General features: G+C 40.6%; 1 protein-coding gene across 1 annotated transcript in view; it reads left to right on the top strand.

The window, feature by feature from the left end:
• Positions 1-24,905, top strand: part of frmd3 (FERM domain containing 3) — a 60,336-nt gene that overhangs the window by 13,087 nt on the left and 22,344 nt on the right. The window contains exons 4-9 of the mRNA XM_086075160.1: positions 8,491-8,595; positions 9,079-9,121; positions 12,147-12,225; positions 14,058-14,155; positions 20,730-20,853; positions 24,039-24,126. Coding sequence (XP_085931286.1) covers positions 8,491-8,595; positions 9,079-9,121; positions 12,147-12,225; positions 14,058-14,155; positions 20,730-20,853; positions 24,039-24,126 — 537 coding nt within the window. The remainder of the gene's footprint in view (positions 1-8,490; positions 8,596-9,078; positions 9,122-12,146; positions 12,226-14,057; positions 14,156-20,729; positions 20,854-24,038; positions 24,127-24,905) is intronic.

Genomic DNA, 24,905 nt, shown 5'->3' with positions numbered 1-24,905 from the left:
GCATCCTCGGCTGGACTCTAATCTTTTCAAATGGTCCAAACACCAGCGAGTGGCCCACTTAGACTTGACAAAACTCTTGTCAGTGCAGTCAAATATTCGTCATAGAAAAAGTTGATCTGACAGGAAAATGAGTTAATATAACGTGAAGGGTACTTTTAAGTTCCATAAAGCGGTGGGTGGCTCAAATGAGCTTTGCTGTGTGTCACTTTGCACCGCGTCGTTTTGCTATACAGCTAAAGTAGCTTCCAACGTTCCAACTCCCTGCAAACAAAAGTCAAAGGCATCAAGTTTCATCAACCCTTGAGCAAAGTCTTAACATTGAAATGATAACGGCTACTGTGAAACAGGCAACAGGAAAACGGGTGCTGCTGACTTTTGAAGTGCTGATTTGCAATCCTTGACGCATTCTGCTCAAGTCGCAGCCATCGACCCGCAGCTGAATACAAACAGGCTTTAGAGTGATTGTCCACGTTAATAAGACGAGAAAAGTCAACAAAGCCGCCTCATACTCTTGAGTTTAAGAGTAAAATTAATTGTTCCACGTTTTTTTTTTAATCTCTCTTCACCCACACTGAATATCATTAAGTTTAAAGTCCCGTAAACATCGCCCTCCTCAACCCTCGCTCTCTCTTTATAATTTATGACCTTTCAGCTGTACATTGAGCCAATTAGCTGGGCTGTGCCATGAGGAGGAACAACTAAAGTGGATAAGGACCAGTCATAATTGAGCTGACATGCGTATTAATTAAACAACAGCGGCACTTTAAGTGGGACACACGACCCAGGGTCCTAATGCCCGAAATCTATTGTGACTACATTTTCTGAGCTGTGGAAAGTTTTGTGTCATATAAGCAATAATTTTTCACAACTGCAGCATATCTGGTGAGACTCCTGCTGTTTTCTTTCTTTCTTTCTTTCTCTCTTTCTTTCTTTCTTTCTTTCTTTCTTTCTTTCTTTCTTTCTTTCTTTCTTTCTTTCTTTCCTGTTCTTATTTTTGTTTGCCTTGAAAGGCATCGTGATGGCAAAAGAGGAAAAGTGTTTGAAATTTTATATGACAAATTGGGTTGTTTTGTAGAAATGGCGTATTAGGGCCACGTATAAATATACAAGTAGATTTTTTTAAGTTGGGGGGTAATATTCCAAGATTTTTTTTTTTTTATAAAGTTGCAAATTTGCGGCTTTATTAAGTGGTAGATTTGCAAGAAAAAAAAACTTGTAGCGTACTACTCGGATGTTTGTCCCAATACTTTGTGGTCCGGTTTTCAAATAAGGAGATAGTAATGGCTTTAACCATATCATGTTAAGCATTTAAGTTTAAGCATTTAAGTGAATTTGTTAAAATGTGTATTTACTTGTACATTTTTGTTTCCAGAATGTTCTCCGTCATTCACTTGCATGTACCTAAAGTATGCTAGATTCTTTCTTTTTTCTTCTTCTTCTTCTTCTGCTTCTGATTGGTTAGTGTTAGTCAGCTGATAATGCTTCAGTAAAGTTTAAATTAAGAGGAAATCCCTCTCCATCCTCCCTTCTCATTTTATAAAGAGTTTTCTATTAACCACCAATGAATCCTTACGTTAGCTCCTGGTGGACAAAATTCAACACCTGGTCCAGACTAAAGCTACGCCTACGCTATGTGTATTTCTCGCAAGTTTCTGAGTTTTTTCTCACAAATCTGCCAATTTAAGTTTTTTTCTCACACATTTGGCAAGTTTGCGAGTTTGGATACAAAACAACCCAAAGTTGGGGCAGTGGGACACATTAGCCCCAGCAGTTGGACGGTCCATTTTTTGACTCAAATTGTTTTCTTTTTTCTTTTTCTTTTTAAATTGTTCACATAGATTTGCAGTTAATCTACAGTATTTCTATTCACTTCTTGGCCAAAAGCTGCATTCATTGACATTTTATTGCAAATGTGTGTGGTGGGAGGTCATGTTCCAGCATGAACACATGATGTTTTGTGAGTTTTTGCGGAATTAGGACGGAAAACCCAAATGAATATTTGATGGCATAAGTGCTTTTATTTTATACCGCTTGGCGTGGACGTGGCTGGCTGCACAAAGCTTGTCGGGCACACACAAACGCACACACATGCTGCACGTGTACCTTGCTCCTGTTAAACTGAAGCCACTCCATACTCGCGGGCTCTATTTAAGTGTGTGTATGTGAACCAGAAAGAAGGGCACTTTGCCATCATTAAGTGAGGCTCATGTAGAGACTGACCGGGTAAATTTTTTATATCCAGGCCTTTGACAATATAAAAAATGGATTTCGCTCCTGTTGGACATGACATAGACTCTTAAACGCCATCTTCGAAGCTCTGTGAGCCAAGCATCCTCTTTATTTAGCGCCGTCTCAATCTTCTCGGCTTGTTTGGCTTCTCACGCTGCCTCTGTTGTCTGTCCTCAAGTGTCTGCCCCAGGGACGAGGACGAGTTTGACTCCATGATCCGTCTGCGGCCTTCCTGGCAGCATTCGTGTAGATGCATTTCCTCTCGAGTCCTGACGAGAATGAGGATGCGAGCAAAAATACACAAATGTGGACAGAGACAGCTCATTAGATGACAAAACAATATTTTATTGTACTTTTTTTAAATTACACAATAGAAAATGATCAAACATTTGACTTTTGCATCAACTACTAGTCTACTACTATTACTGCTAATAATAATAATAATAATAATAATAATAATAATAATGATTAATTATAAATAATAAATTTTAATATTTTAATATTTAATTTTTATATAAATTATTTTTATATGAAATTATCTATTTAAATAAATTATTTTTATATAAAATAATCTAGTTAAATAAATTATTGAATAATTTATTTAATTTATACATATATGATAGGTATGTGATTTATGTAAATTACATAATAATAATAATAATAATAATAATGTCATTTTTAGATACATATGTAATTTAAAAAACAGCTTTTAAAAGCTAAAAATATTTGGTACATTCAATGTTCAATAGAATTGTAGCTTCCAATAGAAATGTCAGGATCAATTTCTATTGACTTACCGTAATTGATTTTTTTATTAATGTGCTTAATTGTATGTACAGGGACTAGTCACAATAGTAGGTGCACAATCTGTGCCGACGGCATCTATCTGTCACAATTTAATGAGAGACTCAATTCCAGAAACTTCACAGAGAAGATTTCAACCATTAGGTAAACCTGCACAATCTCATCTATAAAGGTTTTGAAATTAAAAGAGCATAAAGTATTCAATATGGTTGCAATTTCTGCATTGTTGGTGCCCATTACCAACCATGGAAAGAAATGACTGCAGGAACAACATGGTGGGAAATCAATCAAAATTTGCCAAATTGAGCTGTCTAGAGGGTAAATTTGCATTTATCGTTTCCAAGATCTCCTGCTATGTGAATGCAAAACGGGCGCTCGAGCTGTGCGTGTGTTTTTGTTTTCTTTTGACGTGTGAGTGCGTGTCCCGGTGAGCGAGTAAATCTCAGCAAATGCCCGGAGGACTCAAATCAATCAGTCCTGCTTAACTGAGCACAAATTCAACCTCCATCAGCAGGTTATTGAGCAGTTAGAGGACACGTTGCCTACACTGATTTGCTATAGCACTTCACTTATGTGGTGACAAAATGGCAGTGTCAGGGTTATTATTGACAGATTTGACAGAAAAATATGTATCATGCTGCAGTGTCATGCGAAAAAGGTGCACTGCTAACCAGTTTATATTTTAATATTTTAAACAAGCATGTCCACTGCTAACTGTGGTTTATATAAATACCAAGCTGTTAAACAGGTTTTTGTTTGCAATAGTTTCAAATTTACATTCATGTTTTCAAAAAACAAATAAACTTTTTTTTTTTTATTGAAAACTGAAACATTTCTATTCATCTGAGGTCATATTTTGGTCATTGCTATTTGCATCTGGCACAATTCTGTCAGACCACACAAATGTATCAGTGCTTTTGTCAGTTTCAGGTCAGTGAGTTGAGCAGGTTGATGAGGTTCAGCTGGGATCTGGGTTCAAGGCGACATCATCCTCTCGGACCTCAATTCAAAAGCAACGCCTGAATTTCATTGCTAAATTCCTGTCGTTTTTAATCCATCATTGCTTTTGTCAATGTATTTCTTTGAGTTATAGTTGGTTATTTAGTTTGTTAGTTAACTAGTTTACACATGATTACGAGGCTCAATTATGTTCTGGGGATGCTTTGCTAAACCTGGCACCGTTCTGTCAGACCACAATTCCAAAGGGGAAGGGAATCAATAATGTTGACACCAACTTCTACTGTTGAAAATGAAAATTGGGTGGGTGTATCAGCCATCACTTTTCGCCCGCAGCCAACATGGACAATAGTCTTCATCTCTTCCACAGGCCTATAAGCGGTAGAGAGAGTACTTTTACAAACAAATTCAAGCTGCACCCAGACACCATTTAATGTGGGCCATTCATCACCAGTCTTGTTATCACAATTTTCCCTCCACTTTTCTTAAGGATGTACCCCCTCCCCGTTCGACAGGACAGCCCAACGGCTTTGTTTTTTTCAAATCAACAACCCAATGGCCAGCAATTAGCCACCTTTGATTTATAAACGCCGCCATTTCCTGCCAGATTAGCGGTTTGCAGGCACACCCCGCTAAATCACGACCGCTTTACAAGTGAGTTGAATATTCAACGAGGGCTTTGCCGCCAAACGATTGATGAGCAACAGCTGCAACACCGCATGCTCTGATGAACACATGAAATTGTATCATTATTTTTCATAAAATAAGGGCTACACAGTCAACAGGCCTCACCTGTCTAAATTTTGTATAACTTTTTAAGATAGTTTTATTTGATCTATTTTAAAGTCTTTTGTTGCAGTTTGACCTTTATATCTGACAAAAAAAAGAAAAATTTGATTAAAATGAGAAGAATAAAAAATACATATTAAGATTGATGGGAAGTGTAAAAGTGGGGTGTGGTGGATGGGTGGGCGTGACTAAAGAAGGATGCATAAATAGATTGCGCATGGAACACTGGTCATAGTTCACTGACTCAGTCAACTAAGAAGGACAAAGATGCAGCGTGCCTACAGGACTCGGCAGGTTTTGGACATGATCCTGGGAAAAAGTCAACTCCGATGCAGACGACATCGACAAATTTGCTCCAATCTCCGATGTTTGGGGGCCTTTTGTTGCCCAATTGCATCACATGTTACAACCCAGGCAGGCACATCACCATTGACGAACAGCTTTTCGCAACGAAGACTCGCTGCAGCTTCACACAGTACATTCCATCAAAACCCGATACGGTTGAAATCAAGTTCTGGGTGGCTTGAAGTCAAAGTATGTGCGTAATATCATCCCATATCTTGGCAAAGACCCCACTTCATCAGAAAATGTGGTGATGAAGTTATTGGAACCATTCATGGACTTCACATCATTGTCGCTTGCGAGACGACTGCTCAGCCGGCGGACCACCATTCTTGAAACAGTCGATAAGCTTGGCCGGGAGCTTCCCGAATCTGCCAAAAAGAATTTGGACCGGGATGAATTAAGCACCCAGGTTTTTAATTTTTTATTTTATTTATTTTTAATTTTTATTTATTTTTTATTTTTATTATTATTATTATTATTATTATTATTATTATTATTATTATTATTATTATTTTGTTTCTTTTAAATTTTAAATTTTAATTTTTTTATGTTTTTTTTTAAATATTATTATTTTTATATTATTTTTTATTTTTTTTAATAATTTTTTATTTTTATTTTTTTACATCCCCTGGTGTCACACTGACGGTGTATGCACCCAAACGGAGGAAGACCGTCTGCGTCCTCAGCAGCGTGATTGTGACAGAGGGTTCCCAGAAAAAAAAGCCAAACACAGTCACCGACTACAACAAACAGAAGTGTGGCGTGGATGTAATGGACCAGATGGTGCGAAAATACAGCGTGCGCTCAGGAACACGGCTATGGCCAGTCGCCGTGTTTTACAACATGATCGACATTGCGGCACTGAATGCCAAAGTGCAATTTTTCAACAGCAACCTCCCACGCCTGGCCCAGGCAAAAGGGCAATGTGCCAAGTGAACTTTCGGTGCAAGAACAATCATGCAACAGTCCGCTGTGGTTGTTGTTACAAATATACATGTGGCAAATGCAGAAAAGAGACGGAGTGGCAGTGCCAAGTATGTGCAGATAACTTTGACAATTGAAGCAAATCTCTAAAAGCATTATTATGTTTATGTATTTTATTTATTATTTTCTGCACATACTTGCGTCTGTACATTTCATTTCTGCAATTTCGAAGTGAAGATTTGTTCTCAGCAAGAAATACAAAACAAATTGTTTTGACCTTTTACTAAAAACAGAAGGAGAAAAAAACTTTCCATCGTAACCACACAATTGGAAATATGACAAATTGTAGCCTGTTGGTGTGATAAAAATATCGTACCTCTTTTCCATCCCGTCACAACACACCGGTTCGGGAAGCCAAAAGATCAGTTCACTTTCCCAGTAGATGCGTACAGAGTAAATTGCTAGTCTAGCAACTTGCCATGGAAATGAGAAAATGCAAATTGCTGGGCTTTTCACACATGAAGTATGATATTAGCTAAAACTAATCTAGCCACTTGGCTGCACCTACGTTCCAAAATTTTCAAAACACTATTGCAGTGTAATGCTTCAGCTTTCAACCTTGGCGGGTGTTTGCGCTCGAGCATTGCTTGTGTGCATTTTCCAGCTTCTAAACACATTTATCTGTGCTATTTTGTACTACGTGCTACTTTTTTCCCTGACTGTGTCTGTGTGTGTGCGCGCGTGCACAATACATGATGAGTAGATACTAACTGCGTGGCAGAGTGTTTATTGATCGCTCTGTGTGTCTGCATCGCCTTTATGGACTGAACATCCGGCCTGTATTTACTGGCATTGCTTTACCTCAGCATATGCATCACCACCGCAAAGATGCTGCTGATGCTTTTTCTTATTGTTATTATGATTTTATTTCATTTATTTACAATCATAAAACTGCACGGCGGGAAATGTTGGCTGGGATTTCAAAGCAGCCGAGCAAAAGAAGAGAGGTGGATTTTTGGGATTTGTCAGCTTTGATAGCAATCGTTTAGATGTAGAGCCAAAAAGAACTTCCGTGATGAAAGAAGTCAGCGTTCGTCTTGAAGACGCACGGCCAGACGCGAGGTCACGCTCACACCTGAAACATTCTTGCCCCGTTGTGGACGTCTATTTTACTTCATGCTGCATACAGTTTGGCCAGTCATATTTATTTATTTGTTGTGCTTCTTCTTCATCAATAATTAAATAATAACTAGTGCTGTCAGAGTTAAAGCATTAACTAATTAATTAATTGCAAAAAATGATCGCATTAATCATGTATTAACTCAGATTAATCGCAATAGTATTTGTTGTGCTTCTTCTTCACAAATAATTAAATAACTAGTGCTGTCAGAGTTAAAGCATTAACTAATTAATTAATCACAAAAAATGATCGCATTAATCATGTATTAACTCAGATTAATCGCAATAGTATTTGTTGTGCTTCTTCTTCACAAATAATTAAATAACAACTAGTGCTGTCAGAGTTAAAGCATTAACTAATTAATTAATCGCAAAAAATTATCGCATAAATCATGTATTAACTCAGATTAATCGCAATAGTATTTGTTGTGCTTCTTCTTCATTAATAATTAAATAATAACCAGTGCTGTCAGAGTTAAAGCATTAACTAATTAATTAATCGCAAAAAATGATCGCATTAATCATGTATTAACTCAGATTAATCGCAATAGTATTTGTTGTGCTTCTTCTTCATAAATAATTAAATAATAACTAGTGCTGTCAGAGTTAAAGCATTAACTAATTAATTAATCGCAAAAAAATGATCGCATTAATCATGTATTAACTCAGATTAATCGCAATATTAATTTTGACCAAAGATTATCTTTTATTTTGACAGAGGATGGGTACGTTAAAGGTAGCGCGGGTTGTGTTTGAGCAACAAACATAACTAACTACATGCATTAAAGTAAAGCATTTAATAAATATTTGCGCATGACATTAAAAATAGTTGTTCATGTCAAACAATTTTTTTCCCCATTTTAAATTATGCAAGTAATTAACTGATTAGAAAAAGGAGGACGGGCTTGTGCAGTGGATGAATAATTTTGAAGATGTCCTCATAACATTTAATGTAAACAGGCGCTCTTTAAATTTGGTGGACAAAAAAATGTTGATAAAAAAGCCTTTTTAATTAAGCGATTAATCGTGATTAATCAAATATCTAAGATGTGATTAATCGGATTAAAACATTTAATCGTTTGACATATTTAATAATAACATAGTTCAACTTTTAATTTAAAACAGATAGACCATGTGTGTGGTTGGATGCTTGGCATGTCATGTCACATGGTATCAAGACACCCGGGAAGTGTTTGAAAGAGTAAAAAAAAAAAGCACAATAAATCCAGATGTTGATTGTCTGTTCTGTAAATTTCTTCCTAGAGAGACACCAAAGGCCAATTCCTGTTCGACCATGTGTGTAATCACTACAACCTCCTCGAGAAGGATTACTTTGGCATTCGCTATGTGGATCCAGAGAAACAGAGGGTAAACTGCACACTCGCTCACTTAAAATAATGCATCTTATATGCACATGTGCATGAGAGAGATGTAACCTATAGCTTAGGCTTGTTTATTTTTCGGGCACTATACATATACACTGTATGTCTGTACATATACAGTGGATATATGTGTGTGTTGCCATTTCCCCCTTTTTTTTCTGTTTGTATTTTTATGAGCATTTTAAGCCTACAATTAAATGAAAAGAGGCTACCATCACGATAAAGTGTTCTCCTTGAATATGTCCAGAAGGATCTGCATTGCCAAGTGCTATACATCATTGCTTAAAATTATGCACTTGTGATGATAAACAGCTGTTGAGGTGATATTTCATCTCAACGAGGAGAGCCTTGGAATGTTTTTTGATGTTAATGATGATTTGTTGAGCTGAGTTTTTGAAAGTGTAATATTCAACAATGCATAATAATGTAACATTAATATTGAACTTAGCTTTTCTTTTCTTTTTTAAAGCATTGGCTGGAGCCAAATAAAGCTGTGGTTCGACAGATGAAATGTAAGTGCACCTTCTTGTGTCATTTGCATGGATGAATGTGATATAAAATACAGTATGGTTATGTAAAAAAGATGTTCACATCCTTTTACTACATTCAAGCAGGTTTTAACCAATATTACTGCCACAAAAAAATAACCTTAAATTTTTTTCTTTTTTTACATTTAGAAAATATATTTTAATATTTAGTTTAATTAGCATTTCTTTGTATATTGTTCTTTAGATTTTATCTGAATTTGAATTAGAAATTTGGAAAAATCCAATGGAACGATAATATCAAAATGCCTCTACTGTAATAAACGCATACCCTTCAATCATAATGTACACCATAATGTCATTATGTTAATCATACAATAATAGCACTTACTGTATTGATGCAAAAATGAATGTCAGCCTCAATAGATTCCTCCCCTTCGCTGGAATTATGCTGTTCATCAGACATTGTTAACATTTATTGCTGATTATTTTAAAAGTCGATCTAATATATTTTCATGTTTTATATATTTTTTTGTTTTTTTTTAAAGAGCAAAAATATATTCCCATTTCCACTCATCACTGGTAAATGTGCTGAAGTGTGAAGCAGAAAATTTGAAAAATATTCAAGAATATATATTTTTTTAAATCACCAAATTTACTGGTTGCATGTGCGTAAGTAGATGAAAAATTAGTTGGAGCCATAACTACTGTATATATCAACCATGGTTTACATGATGTCCCCATTTTTTTGTTTTTTTGTTTAGTGAGACTTACTGTACATAATGTTATATATCACTATTTTAAACGTGCAATAATAAAGACCTCTCCTCTAATAGATGCCTCCTTCCCTCCGTTGACATCATAATACTGTATATCATTTTTTAAATATTATTATTTGGGTCAATTAGCATAATTTACATTTATTGGTGAACTCTTTATTTTTAAAAAAATGTTGACATAATGTTGTTTCATATTACTTTTAAAATGTGTAAAAGAAAAAAAATGATGGCCTCTGTCCAATAAATGCATTGGAATATATTATGCCTGTAATTTTCTTTAAAAAAAAAAAAGAGACGTTTAATTAACAGTAATTTTAACTCATTCACTGCCATTGGAGGCTATAGATATCAAAAATTAATTTTAACTATTTCTATTAGTTTATCTTTTTTTCCACTTTTGTTAACAAGAGTATGAAAACCTAGGAGAAAAATTAATGTACATTTAGACCAGATATAAAATGTGTGATTAATCATGAGTTAACTATTAAAGTCATGTGATTAAATACAATTTAAAAATGTTGTCGCCTGACGCCCACATTTTTTAAAATATTTTATTTTTATTTTTTTAAAGATTATTTAAAAAATATATATATATATATTATTTAAAAAATAGGTTGTCAGGCGATACATTTGTTTTTATTGTAATTAATCACATGACTTCTCACGATCAATCACAAATTTTATATGAAATACAATAAAAACTTTTTTCTATGTTTTTATACTCTCGTTTACAAAAGTGGAAAACAAATGTAACTAATAGAAAGTTAAAATGATTTTTTTGACGTCAAAAGCCGTCAATGGCAGTGAATGAGTTAAAATGGTTCAAAAAACAAAATACTATAAAAAGTCTCCCCACAATTGTTGCCTCCTCCATCTGCAGTTGAGTAAATAAACGCCTCCACTCGCTGTGTGAGGAAGAACCCTCTTTCCTGACCTCTCTCTCTTCCTTCCCGTCTTCTTGGCGTCTTTTAATGGCCGTGCTGTTCTTCCTGTTCTGCTATAAACTGATAACGGAACGGGGCTATTAGCGGTGGAACATGCGCCAGGGAATTAGCGAGAGAGAGATTGAGATAGCAGCGGAGGAAATGTAAGACATAGATAGATAATGTGGCCAAAGAAAGAAGGAACGTCCGGAAAGCTGAGACGAGGAGCTGTGTTGACAGGGAAGGCGAGAGAGAGGAAAAAGAAGAGTCGTCCTGACGTGTCTTCTTCTCCCTGTGGCGGAATTGTCTCCTAAATTAGGACATGTGACGTATTCTGTTTTGGACATTGACGGCACATTTGCATACATGTGCCAACTCTGCTTAAAAAAAAAAACATCTTAGCCAGTAAGCAGCTCGTGTTTTTGAGGGTGGTGGTTTGAGCACTTCGGCTTTCATATTCTTTAACATGTATTATGTATTATGTGTGGGTTCTCCCCCCCCCAGTGACATGATCACCTCTTTAAAGGCAAAATCTGCCAAAATTTATGGTGGCCCCATTTAAAAGAACTGCTCCCATTTCTTTGATATTTTTTTATGGAACGATGTGATTCAATTCAATTCAGTTTTAATTGCAATTAATATACCTATTTATCCTGTTCATGGTTCACTATTCACAAATTCACATACACATTTTTTTTGTTTTGTTCTTTCCGTTCAGTTTTTGTGGTTTTTCTAAAACAATGTCACCAACGTCCTGTTAAAATAAGAAAGGAGTACAGTAATTGGTGTCAAGGAAATATATTGAAGTAATACATCTCGATGGAAAGGCAAATTTTGTAATGCAAGGGGAGGCTGGGAGCTCATTTTTGTCATGTCTGGGAAGATCTGGTTTTGGTTGACACACCACGCCGCTCCGTGACCACACCGTGACAATTTTAGTCTGAAATGTTAGGGGAAGTTAAAAAACAAGTAATGTGTAAGCAATAAAAAAATTTAAAGGTAATGTAATGAGTTTGAAAAGTGTTTTCTGATTATAGCCTGTAGTATATTTGCGGTTTAAACCACTATTAACATGGGCAATTATAAACCTTTTTATGGGTGTGTCATTAACCTGCATTTTTTGAGCAGGGGTGAGCAACTCCGGTCCTCAAGAGCCACTATCCTGCATGCTTTCGGCCCCGTCTACACGAAAGCCACTTTTAATGCATCCTCACAAGTTTCTTACCGTTCAGGCCGTTGTTCAACGCGATGGCAAGGTTCACAAGTGTACAAGATTTTTTTTGAGGAGCGAAGCCGGCTTTCGAGAAAATGCACTGTATGTATATGTGTGTGTCTTGTGTGCCTCCACAGCTCTGCAGCCCTTCACCATGTGCTTCAGAGTCAAATTTTACCCTCACGAGCCGATGAAGATTAAAGAGGAGCTCACAAGGTAGGAGAAGCCTTTTTACACAATGACTGCTCTACTTGGTGATTGGTTCCACGGTAACTGGGGAAATATGGGAACACTGCCTGCAAATGAACGGGAACGAATTGGAATTCAATTCAAGTCCTCGAGTTTCGTTCCTCGGAGTCCGCCGTCGTCTGTCACTAGCCTATGCTAACACAGTAAGTTATAATTGCAACTAATTGTTAGTATGAAAAAGATAGACAAGTGTATTTTTACGCCGTGTAATGTTGGGACCATTGCAAACCGAGGATCCACTGTATAGGGTAGAGCTGTGATTCCCAACTTCTGTGAAGTGAGAGATCATCAGGTGTGCTGTATCAATTTCACTTAATTGGTCTGAAAATTATTATCTTATTTATTTATTAAAACTTTTTTTTTTACTTTGTTCAATCTATGCCAGCTACGTATCGTGATAAAAATAAAAATACAAACATTTTCCACTAGAAGAAAATGACATTTATACAACAAAATAACATAAAGTATGATAGTGATATGGATGGCATTGGGGAGCGGTTAGCAAATCTGTCTCACAGTTCTTAGGCTTGGGGTTCAAATCTGGGCTCCCTGTGCTTGCATGGGTTTCATGCACTCCAGCTTCCTTCCACATGTTCAAGTCTTTGAGTTCTGTTGTAATGTATTTATGATGTGGCTTTATGTGCTGTGGTGTTTTTTTCCAGGCTCATACTGTTCTCCCTTTAAAGAACTTGAGCCTTGTGTTTTTTGTTCCCTCCCCCTTTTTTATTTTATTTTTTTTCCAACCAAAAAACAAAAAAGCTTCCCATTCAGTCTCTGTTGGTCATTATTTTTCTTGTTTCTCAGATGAGTTGTGAATGATATTTGCTTCTTTTTTTGGGGGGGGGGGGGTAATAAAGTAATCTGATTCAGAATCAATCATTCCACACTTTAAATTTTATATTGGATAAGCGCTGTGGATATAGATTGATTTATCACAAAAGAAAACATCATCGTAGCACTCGTACTTAAAAAGAAAAAGACCTTAGCGCTATCATTGTAAAATATGTAACAGATCCAAAACTAACAAGGAATAAAGAAGAAAGTGTTGATCTTTTGTGATTCCATGTACTCATGAAGGGTGTTCCGTGCTCTGCCTGATCAAAACGATGTTTTTGTACAGATAGAATGGGCTGATCTGGCTTTAAACCACAATATCCTTCTATAGTATGAAAGATGGTGCTGGAGTCAGAACATATTCGTACTTCTGCTTCCTCCAGGCTTCATCTAATTCACATGGAGCAGTTAGCCCCGCCTCAGTAACCGTGGCAACAAATACATCCCCTGACTGCGGCGCCGCTGTCATTTCTGATTTCCTTGGTAACGCGACACGCTCCGAGCCGTTGAAATTTCAAGCCATTCCCAGGGTTGCCCCGCCTCAAGTGTGTATGTTTTCATATCGCAGCATCACATTCTTTCCAGTCATGACATGCTGCATTATGAATGTTTGACGAATATGGTGACAATGTTTTCATATTAGCTGGATTTGAGGTCATTGGATGGTGTTGCGGGATAATTCATCTGGATTTCATCATTCACAGTTTTTTGTATTCCGCTCTTGATTTCAGCTAATTAATACAGAAAAGCATCAAATCAAATGCAAATGGGACACTATTTATGTTTCTTTGTACAGGACAGCAGAGAATGATGCATTTTCCTGACATGTCAGTTTTGCTGTCAAATACATAGAAACCTATGTAGTCGTAAACTTTGAAGAGAGCATGAACATTGCTAACCAAATGCAAATGATATTCAATCGGCGTTTGCATTTTGATTCTCTTTTCTTTTTTTTACATCTGCAGGTACCTGCTGTACCTCCAGCTGAAGAGAGACGTCTACCATGGCCGCCTCCTCTGTCCCTTTGCGGAAGCCGCCTATCTCGGCGCGTGCATCTTGCAAGGTGAGGCCGATTTTTTTCAATCAATAATTCAGTGTACAGTAGTACGCATTCACACAGGTGTCACCAGAGATCAAACCGGGCTTGGCATTTGGCATGCGCCGTGTATTGTTCTACGGTGACGATGCGGAGTTCTCCCGTTTGCTCTTTTGCCGCACATCGGGAGCGCTGCCTCCACTGCAGCATCCTTTTGTGGGATCTGTCTTTATATGGTCGCTGTGCTGAGTGCTGCATCGCACCCATGGGGGCAGAACAGGTCGTGTTTACTTAAGTGGAATATAGTGAACCCAGATATCACTGTATACTATACACTCTAAAAACAGTTGGGTCAAAAGTTACCCAATTATGGATCAAAAATGGACCGATCCACTTTATGGGTTGTTCTATACAAAAGGACCCGATTTTTTTTTACCTAAGTAAAGGATCTGACCAATATTTATGAGTTGTTTAACACTAAAAGACCAATTTCTTGACTCATAGTTGGGTTATTGTTGACCCAACTGTTTTTAGAGTGTAATAAGAACCCAGAAAAAAGATTTCTGTGATATCGTGGGTATTTCCATAATATGTACGTAGATACAAAGTACGTTCCAAGCAAGTTTACTTACAATAAATTAAAAATTAACTAAACTCACCTTTATTTATAGAGCACTTTGGCGGCATACAAAGTGCTGTACATGGAGTAAAAATTAGACATACAAAAACAAAGGCAGTTAAAAGTAATCAATTCATAACCATAAAAGTTGAAAGGGGAAGTCAACCCTCCCAAAATTTCTTGACAATAATACTCGGCCTACCGGGAAGTGAACACTTCAACTTCTGCGGGGACGTGTTTACTACTAGAATTAGCTTTAGCGTCTTTGGCTATAGTACACAGTCGATGAAATGTGTCTAAAGCAGGGGTTGGCAAACATCCGTGCTCAAGGGCACGTTGGAGTTTTGAAATGGACAAATTTGCCAGGTTATTTGTAGTAAGTCAAACATTTTCTTTACCGTAATTTGTTCTGTGCAGTCCCATTAGTCTAAATACGGTATTTTGGTTAATATTGCGATAGTGGAATATGAGTTATGCAGCAAAATCCAACCGTTTTCAGGGAGCGGCCATTTTGGCACTTGCTGTCGACTGAAGATGACATCACAGTTGCTCAGGGCTCAGACAACGACCAATCACAGCTCACCTGTTTTCTGAAGATTAACTGTGATTGGTTGTTACCTGAGCCCTGAGCAACTGTGATGCCATTTTCACTCGCTAGCAAGTGGCAAAATGGCCGCCTTCTGATATTGATAAAAACTGCTGGATTTTGCTGCTTAACTCATATTCCACTAACCCAACATTAACCAGAATACAATATTTAGACTAATGGGGCTGCGTAGAACATATTATTGGCAATTTAAAAAAAATGGGGGGGGGGGGGGTTGACTTCCCTTTTACAACCACAATTAATAACCAAAAAATACTAAAACAATGACGAGTCTCATGCAGAGTCAAAAGCCATGGAAAGGAAATGAAAGGAAATACCATTCTTTCTTAAGATGGAACACAGTGGCAGCAAATACAATGGAAACAACAGGGACCTCAAAATTGAACCCTGTGGAACACCAAACGACAGTCAGAGTGGGCAACCAAGGCTGACACAACACTTAGACAGAAACCGGACAAAAGCATCACATATGTGCTTCACTTTTTAAGATTGTCAGACAAATGGAAAAGTAGAAATGACCCGTTACGGTATGGTGATGTTGGAGTCTGACTGCTTTGAAGTCCGCTAATTGACTTACTTCCTGTTTATATTTTTCTTGTCTCACCTTCTCTGAGCAGCCCTTGTTGAGGCTGGAAAAATGGGAGGTTCTAATCAATACAGTGCATTCACTCTCCTATGTACAAAATCCTGCTAAATTCTCAATTTAACTCACACTACACAATGTACGAATCGGACCCAGAACACGTCCAGGCACCACTAAGAAACACTTAAGCGCAAACTCATGGTTGAGAGGAACGTGTGCGTGGATCAGGAGCGGGATTTGTTCTGTTGAAAGTGAACACGTCTGGCCGAGCGCTCCGTGATTGGCTCGTGTGAAAGCACAGAAGCCACAGAGTCCTCTCACTTCCAACTGTCGCAATGTAATGAGGACAGGCCCCTTCAGGGTGATGACTTCACAGCTGCGGATTAGTTTTAATTAGGCAACGCTTTGATTTCATCATTAGACTGATTTGTAATTAACACTGGATTTCAGAGGCATGCGGGACATTCCATGTGTTTACAGATAGGGGTTATACTGTACAGTAATCCACGCATGTTCGCGCTTCACTTGACAAACTCATGGCTCGACCCCTATGACTGATTGGACTCCCAAAAAAAAAGTGGTGTGATGTCGTTGGTTGGATTTACACTACATGGTTCAATTGACACAATTTCAATGATTTCCTCTTAGTGGCACAATTGGAATATGCGTCATGGGAGCGTGGGAAAAAAAACATGGAATTGGTTATATTCAGTGGAAAATTGTGAGGTCAGTGTCATCACTCCATTCTGTGTCAGTGCAGTTGATATAGAATGAGCATAATGGAAAAATGGCAGTGACTGCTATGAGTGTGGCTGTCTTACAGTTCCTAATGATTATAAATTCACAATATAGACAAAAATATTGGGATGCATGTTCATTATGCCTACAGGAAGTGGAAGTGGAAGTGGAAGTGGAAGAAAATACGGAGCTTCCACTCTTCCGGGAAAATATCCAAGTGTGTCTATGGGGAATTTTTGTCCATTCATCCAGAACATTCACATTCTCTCTGATGGGCTTGTTACGTACCAAAAACATCAAGTCGGCCTTTATGGACTTTGTTTTGTGCACTGGGGCACAGAAATTGTTCACCAAAAGTTGGAAGCAAAACAATTGTCCAAAATGAAGATTTAAAGACTCAGTTGAATTGAATATGTGGTGTTGACGGTTCAGTGCATACCTTGGTTTTAAAAGATCACTGTTCAGTTCACTTTGGGTAGTTGAATAGTCTGAATTGTTGTGCTATAAACCACCAATCATGCCATTTATTATTGATTTGGCTCCAGTTGAAGTGCTCCGGAGAGGCTTTTTAAATTCTACTGCAAGTTTCATTTGTACAAATCGTTTTGTTTCTGTTTTGTTTTTTCATATGGCAAGCCATAATGTCAGAAGCTGAGCTGCAAACTTGTGTTTGCTAGGTGACTTAACAACAATTGACTTACCACATAAACAATTTCAATCTATACTTGTAGCCCTTACTATCGCAAAAAAAACAATTCTTGTTAACTGGAAAAATAAACAAACTTTGAATATCGACCAATGGTCTAACCTCCTCATAAATCATATTTTAATGGAAAAAATATCTGCCTCAAATAAGAACCAAATGTCAAAATTTAAAGAAACATGGTCTACGTAAATAGAATTTTTTAACCTAAACTTGGATTTTAATTCTGCCTGTTAGCGAGAGCCACAGCAGCGTTATAACTTGCATTGATGTTTCTGTATTAGGCAATTTGTAACTAATGGTTGTGTTTCTATAGTCAGGAACCCGGCTGCTGCCAGCGGGATCGAGCGGATTCACCTCCGATGGGCACCAGGGGTTGATATTCGGATTCACGGCATGCCAGTGGGTTAATTCTGTGGGTGCTGTCCCCCCTGGCGGGGAGTGGGCGGGTCTGCCCCTCTGTTGGCTGCTGGGTGGCGGCTGCGTCTTGGCCGTTCCCTGGGTCTCTTGGGGGGTGCTGCGTTGCGGGGCTTTCCCTGGTGTCGGGGGCGGCGCCGTTCCGGCGCGGTCCGTCGCTCTGGGCCCGGCGACGCGGTTCGGGGCCTGTGGGCCGCCGGGGTGCCCGGTGGTTCCCTCTCCCCTCCCCCTTCCTCCCCCTTGCTGCCTCTCCCTCCTCGCCTCTCCCCGTCCGTCCTCCGCCTCCCTGTCCCCTCTCCCTCGTCGCCCTTCCTCCTCCTCTCCCCCTCTCCTTGCGTCCCTGCCGCTGCCCCCTGCCCTTCTTGTCGTCCCCTTCCCTCCTCCCTTCCCCCTCCCTGGTACGCCTTCCTTCCCCTCCCCTGGGCCGGGGGCTCCGTCCATGGCCCGGGTCTCGGTGCTATGGGGGCCGGCGGGGGTGGCTGGGGTTTGGTGTCGTGCCCGCCCCGCTCCGGTGGGCGTCCTGACACCTCGGGCGGGACCCAGTATCCGGGGGGCGAGCCCTATCGCCCCGCCGGGCAGGTCCCATATGCCCGCCGGGGTCCTGGTGGGGTGGGTGGGGGCTTGGTGGGCCGGTGCGCCTCCTGCCCCCGCCCGGTTGGGGAGGGCCCCGCTGGTCACTCCTCTTAACTCACTACACTAGGTTTGCACAATACACTTTTATAGACATATAGGGCACATAACTCACTTTGGGGGGTGGGGTAGGGTGGAAACACCGTCTTCACCCTACAACTCCCCTCCAATTTTAATACACCACACAACTTGTGGGTGGGGGGGGGGCTTGTGGAGGTGCCATCGGTTGGGGGCCGCAGTATAGAGCAGTGCTGCGGTCCCCTGTCCGTGTCGCCGCCCCCCCCCCGCCCTATCTATTTTTTTAATGCACCACATACACTCAGCAACATGCTTGGGTGGCGGGTGGATCGGAGCGTGGGAATATCATTTCCATCGGCTCCGGTTCACCTGCTCCTAATTTTAATGCACCACACACACACACTTGTATATACACTGGGTGGGGTCACATTCACGGTTTAGGGGTAGAGTTCGCCAGTCCGCGAGCTGAAGGACTCAGTAACAGGGGTTAATTTTCACAAAGAACGCTGGGGTGACGACCGGGGCCTTCCCCCGCTGGGCCTGGGGTTCGGGGGTGTCGGCCGCCCTCCGGTGCCCCCATCTCCCCCTTCTGCCCCCGGTGTTCCGTCCTTCCACACGGCGGGGGGTGGGGTGGGCGCGGCTGCCCTCTCCGCTCCGCTGTCCGGCCCCTCTTCGGCGCCGGAGCCTGGGTGCGGGTGGTCCCCGGGGGCTGGGGGTCGGGGGTGGGGGGGCTGCCGGTTGGTCGGGGTGGGGTCGGGGGGGGGGGGGGAGGGCTTTGTTGGGGGGGCGGTGGTGGGGGTTGCGGGGTGGGGGGGTGATGGGGTGGGGGGTGTCTGGGGGATTGGGGGCGTGGGGGCGGCTGGGGCTGGGTTGGGGTGGTTGGCGGGGGTGGATGGGGGGCGGGGGGTCGTGGGGGGGGCGGGGGTTGGGAGCCGGTGGGGTGCCTGGTGGGCCTGCAGTGCCCCGTCCCGCTGCGTTGGGGCGCGGGCCGTGTTGGGGCGGGGGGCGCTCCTGCTCCTGGGTTTGCTCTCCGGCCGGTGGCCCTGGTGGGGCCCGGGGGTCGTCCTTTGGCGCTGCCGCGGCCTGGGGGGCCCTGAGGTGTTGCGCTTGCTCTGTTCCGGCGGGGGTCGTCGGCTCCCCTCTTTGGTGGAGATTTTCATGCATGCCAGATCCACCACACCAGCATCTACCGAAACTCAGACACAATCTGTTTCCTCCTCAGGTTATTGAATCGGTGGAGGCTGGTGTCTGCGGATCTCACGCGGCTTCGTCTGTCTTTCCTTCCTTTTCTCGGTCTCTCCTTTGGTCTCTTGAGGCCTCCCTGATTTTATGTTTTTTGGATTTGTTGGGGTCTGGATGTTTCTTGGGCTGGGGAGGAGTTCTGGTGGGGGGTGTCTGGTCGGTGCTGGATTTCGCCTTCCTTGGTTTTCTTCGGTCCCCTCGGGTCTCCTGGTGTTCGGTTTAGGTGAACGGTATGAGATTTTTTCTAATAGGTTTTCTGGTGAGCTAACAAATGCACGCACGCACGCACGCACATACACATACTCACCCACACACACACACACACAAAAAAATATATATATATACATATATATATGTATATATATATATATATATGTATATATATATATATATATATATTTAAAAAAAAAAAAAAAAGAGCAATGATGATGACATTTCCGAATGAACAATACTGAGCTCTTAAAAAAAAAAAAAAAGAAGCTGAGCTGCATTGTATTTGTTTACAGACTACACAGAAACATTTTGTGGAATAAACTTTACTCAAATTTAAAACAAAATAAAAATATTTTAATCACTCAAGGGTTGAAGAATGATCACAGAACCTTCAGGTTGGGAGATGTCAGAATATCGCTGGTGTCAGGTGGAATCCTCATACCTCCGACCATTTTTGGGCTCCTTTTGGACACACCAGCAATGTTATTCAGCAGTAAGCGTGGCATAGCTCAAGTGATAGAGTGGTCGTCTCCCACGCTGAAGGTTTTGGGATTATACCTGAAACCTTGAGTGAGTTTTTTTATTATTATATATATTCCCATTCCTTACGTAATGTGTTCTATGCTGAAAACCTTAAAAATCAGTTGTCATATTATATATTTGCTCCTGCATTTATTTTTTTACCATTGTATAGCTACTTTTGAACAAAAGTCAAGGAAAAATTGTGTCAAGCTTCCACGGTCCACGTAAAAGGCCAGATGTGACCCGCGAGCCTTGAGTTTGACACCTTTGTCGTAGTGTATTCACCTCAAACATTTTGTCTCCATTCAGCCGAGCTGGGAGGCTACGACCCGGAGGAGCATCCGTCCGACTACATCAGAGACTTCAGGCTGTTCCCCAAACAGTCGCTTAAACTGGAGAGGAAAATCATGGACATACACAAGACTGAGCTCAGGTGAAAAAAAAAGGAGCATGATCATGTCTGTGTCACGTGTTTCTTACTGGCTGTTTGATCTGTACACGCACTAAACGAAAATTGAAGAATACACTTGAAAATCTAAAAAAAAAAAGAAGAACTGATGTGTTGTGGATGGATGCGACCGGAGGGAAGATGCTATTTATAGTTGGTGTGAAATTTGATTTAAGGCGTGTAAGAAATGGCGCTGGAATCAGGAATTTGCTTTTGACGCTGTGTTGGATATAAATGTCACTGTTGCCTAATAGCAAGAAGGTCTTCTGGGTGAATTCTGGATTGTGGGCGTTGTTTTTAGACAAATTGACAACAAGTCTTCTAAATTTGAACGCACCGGAAATGGTACAATTCTGAACTTCTGGAATGATCTCCTTCTTAGATCCAACAAACGTCTGAAGTCGTCAAATTCATAGTCCTTGCTCAGTAATCTGACGTACCTTTGCTAGCAACTGCAGCCTCAACTTTTTTTGATTCCAAAAGCTTGGAACACCAATCCTTGGTAAGTTACCCATTCCTCTTTGCCACAACCCTCAAGATCTATCTGATTGGATGGGGAGCATTTGTGCACAGTCATTTCCCAATCTCTCCAAAGATATTCAATTCGATTCAAATTTGTCTGGTCCACTCAAGGACATTCCCAGAGTTGTCCTGAAGCCACTTTTTGATATCATGGCTGTGTTCTTCTGACAGAAGAACAGTCAACCCAGTTTGAGATTTTCAGCTAGCATGTACATTGCTGCATTCATTTTTCTCACATTACTCACTATATACTCTTAATTCCTTTTGCTAAAAAAAATAATAATAATAATCATTTAAGTGATGGAACTGGCCATTTGATGAGGTTTGCCTGGAGTTCTTCAAGCATGACATTTGTCATTCATGCCGAAATACTCAATCTTTGTCTCATCAGATCAGGGTTTTATTCTCTCTCTCATGTGCCTAAGGCCCGGTCCACACGAAAGCCAGTTTCAATGTATCCTCACAAGTTTCTTACCGCTTAGGCCGTTCGTCCACACTCCTCCAGCGATGACGTAATGGTCGCAGCTCGATGACGACGCAGTGTCGCACATTGATGACGTATGCGCCAATTCCCGCGTGACTGCGCGCGAACCGTCAGTGGCGGATAGCCGCGTCGTAGTCGTTTTGCGCAGCCTCGTTAGCTTGCTTATGCTTTTGCATCAAAAATATTTTACTTCTTTATTCCCACGTTTAACAAGCGGTGTTATACTTGAATCGCCCGCCATTGTCACTTCTCCCGTGTTCGTCTTTTTCATGTTGTTTTGATACACGCAAAGCCACGTTTGTTCTGTAGATTGCAATAAAGTTAGGAAAAAAAGTGTTCGTCATCTTCGCTGACCCTTCTTCTACGCTTTCCATTAACTCCCTGTAGCTGCGCTACAGCGCCACTCCAGACTTGGCATGAGCATTACAGCCGTTAAACGTCCTCAGCGTCTTCTTTTGGACACACGCGAGTCTTGAAATGCTTCGGTATGTACGAGATTTGTTTGAGGAACGAAGCCGGCTTTGCTTCCGTCTGGACGGGGCCTAAAAGGCATTCAGGTGCCTTTGGGCTATACTTCAGGAGTGGTCAAATCCGGTCGTCCAAAGCCCCTAACCAGCCTGTTTTCCATGTCTCTCTGATCCAACACAGCTGAATCAAATCCTCAGCAAGCTTTGCAGAACCCTGATAACGATCCTGATCATGAATCAGGTGTGTCGGAGGAGCGAAACATGGAAAACATGCCAGGATAGGGGCTCTCGAGGACCGGACTTGGGCACCCTTGGCCTAGATGGTTGTCCTTCTGGATTCTGGAAGGTTTTTCTCTTTCCACAGAGGAAAGCTGGGGCTGTGACGGAGTCACAGGGGTCTCACTCACCTCTCTCCTGATGTAGTAAAGAAAAGAAAAGTACAGAGAATAGAGGCCACTGTGCTCAATGGGACTTTCAAAGCAGCAGAAAAGTTTCTGTACCCTTCCCCAGATCTGTGTCTCGAGACAGTCCTGTTTTAGAGGTTCTTTCAATAACCCAATGCTTGATTTGGGACCCTGTGTGTGTACCTTTTTAAATCATGTCCAGTGAAGGGAATTTACTCCTGGTGGAATTACGGTGTAGAAACATTTCAGTGATGAGTAGTGGAAACAGTAGTGAGCAGTGGGTGCAGTTTTCAGGCGCTTCATGGCAAAGTCTGCAAACAGTTCATTTTCACATTGTCCTTATCAGTTGTTCTGTGTAGAATTTTGACCCCCAAAAAATGAGCTTGGATTCTTTTTGGATCCCACTGCACATGTGACTATAGTGCTAGTGATGTATCCTGTGAAGTAAACCGTTACACGCCACTCTCCTTGTCTCCCCTGCACAGACACGGTGAGTTCACCAGATGCTCTTCTTATCCCACCGCTGCAGGATGTGTTTGTATGTTTGTTTATAGCTGAGCTGAAGCCCGCACGGTTTGTCGCACTCCGAGCTTTTAAGCATCAAAGGCAAATCCCTCATTTGTCACCAACACAGGGGCACGCGATGACAACAACGGCCTCAGTCTGCCCCATCGGGTCCAAATGACAGTAATCGCCGCGCGTGGCTTTTGAGGCGCCACGCGTTCTTATCATTAGCCTTTTCCACTCTTTGCATTTAAACAAATGCTTGCCACTGGGTTGACTTTGAGACCCGACGAGCAAGTCGATCATCGGAAGATGATTGCTTTGATGTGACGCCAAAACAAGTCACAGCACATTTGTATGATTCATAGTTGACATGCTGCAGGCACAGTTTATTTTTAGCGTTGTTTATTTTGACTATCCAAGCTGGAGCCGAGACCAGCTGGATTTGGGATAACCTCGACCCGGTCGCCAATCAATGTCAGGAAGCACACTTAAGAAATATAGAGAGAATTTGACTGATTTCTGACTGAATTCGGCTGGCGAATGTTGAGTGAATGTTGCGAACTCTGACGAGAAATCAACATTCGCTAGAATCGCAAACGTTGGCCCCTTAGTGGGATATAGAGCTTTGAGTACAGACATTCAGGCGATGATGCCTTTTTCTGACATTTTTGCACTTTTTAGGTCAAATATGCAAAATATCTGACCACTATACTGTGTTGTTCTCAAGGTCCTCTGTGTTAATTTGCGCATTTAATAATGTCTCTGAGTCCTTTCTCCCTCACACAGGGGTCAATGTGCTGCCTTAGCGGAACTCAACATGCTCCAAAGGGCTCACAGCCTCGAAACGTACGGAGTTGACCCTCACCCATGCAAGGTAGTTTGTCCTACTTTTTATTAAGCCCATCTGGTCTTAAAGGGAACGTCAACCCAAAATAAACTTTTTGACAATAATATGTTCTGTGCAGCCCCACTAGTCTAAATACGGTATTTTGGTTAATATTGCGTTCATGGAATATGAGTTAAGTAGCAAAATCCAGCATTTTTTAATCAAAATCAGAAAACGGCCATTTTGCCAAATGACATCACAGTTGCGCAGGTCTCTGGTAACAACAAATAACATTTTATTGTCAAGAAATGTTTAAGGTGTACTTTCCCTTTAACTCATTCACTGCCATTGACTGCTACATATGTCAAAAATGTATTTGAACTTCTGTTTCTATTAGTTTAAAAAAAAAATCCACTTTCGTTAACAAGAGTATAAAAACCTATTAAAAAATGTGTACATTTAGAACAGATATAAAATTTGTGATTAATCGTGAGTTAACTAGTGAAGTCATGTGATTAATTACGATAAAAAAAAACTATCGCCCGATACCCCTAATTTTTAATAATCTTTTCTTTTTTTTAAATAAATAAATAAATAAAAGATTATTAAAAATTAGGGGCGTCAAGCGATTAATTTTTTAAAATCTTAATTAATCGCATGACTACACTAGTTAACTCACGATTAATCACAAATTTTATATCTAATTCTAGGTTTTCATACTCTTGTTAACAGAAGTGGGGAAAAAAATAAACTAATAGAAATAGTTAAAAATATATATTTTTACGTCTATAGCCATCAATGAGTAAATGAGGTAATGATGCTGTGTC

This window comes from Leptonotus elevatus, chromosome 5, assembly GCF_054856555.1.
Source record: "Leptonotus elevatus isolate MCC_2025b chromosome 5, RoL_Lele_1.0, whole genome shotgun sequence".
NCBI classification, from domain to species: domain Eukaryota; kingdom Metazoa; phylum Chordata; class Actinopteri; order Syngnathiformes; family Syngnathidae; genus Leptonotus; species Leptonotus elevatus.
Note: the sequence above shows the minus strand (reverse complement) of the source record. Positions and strands in the feature narration are given on the sequence as shown.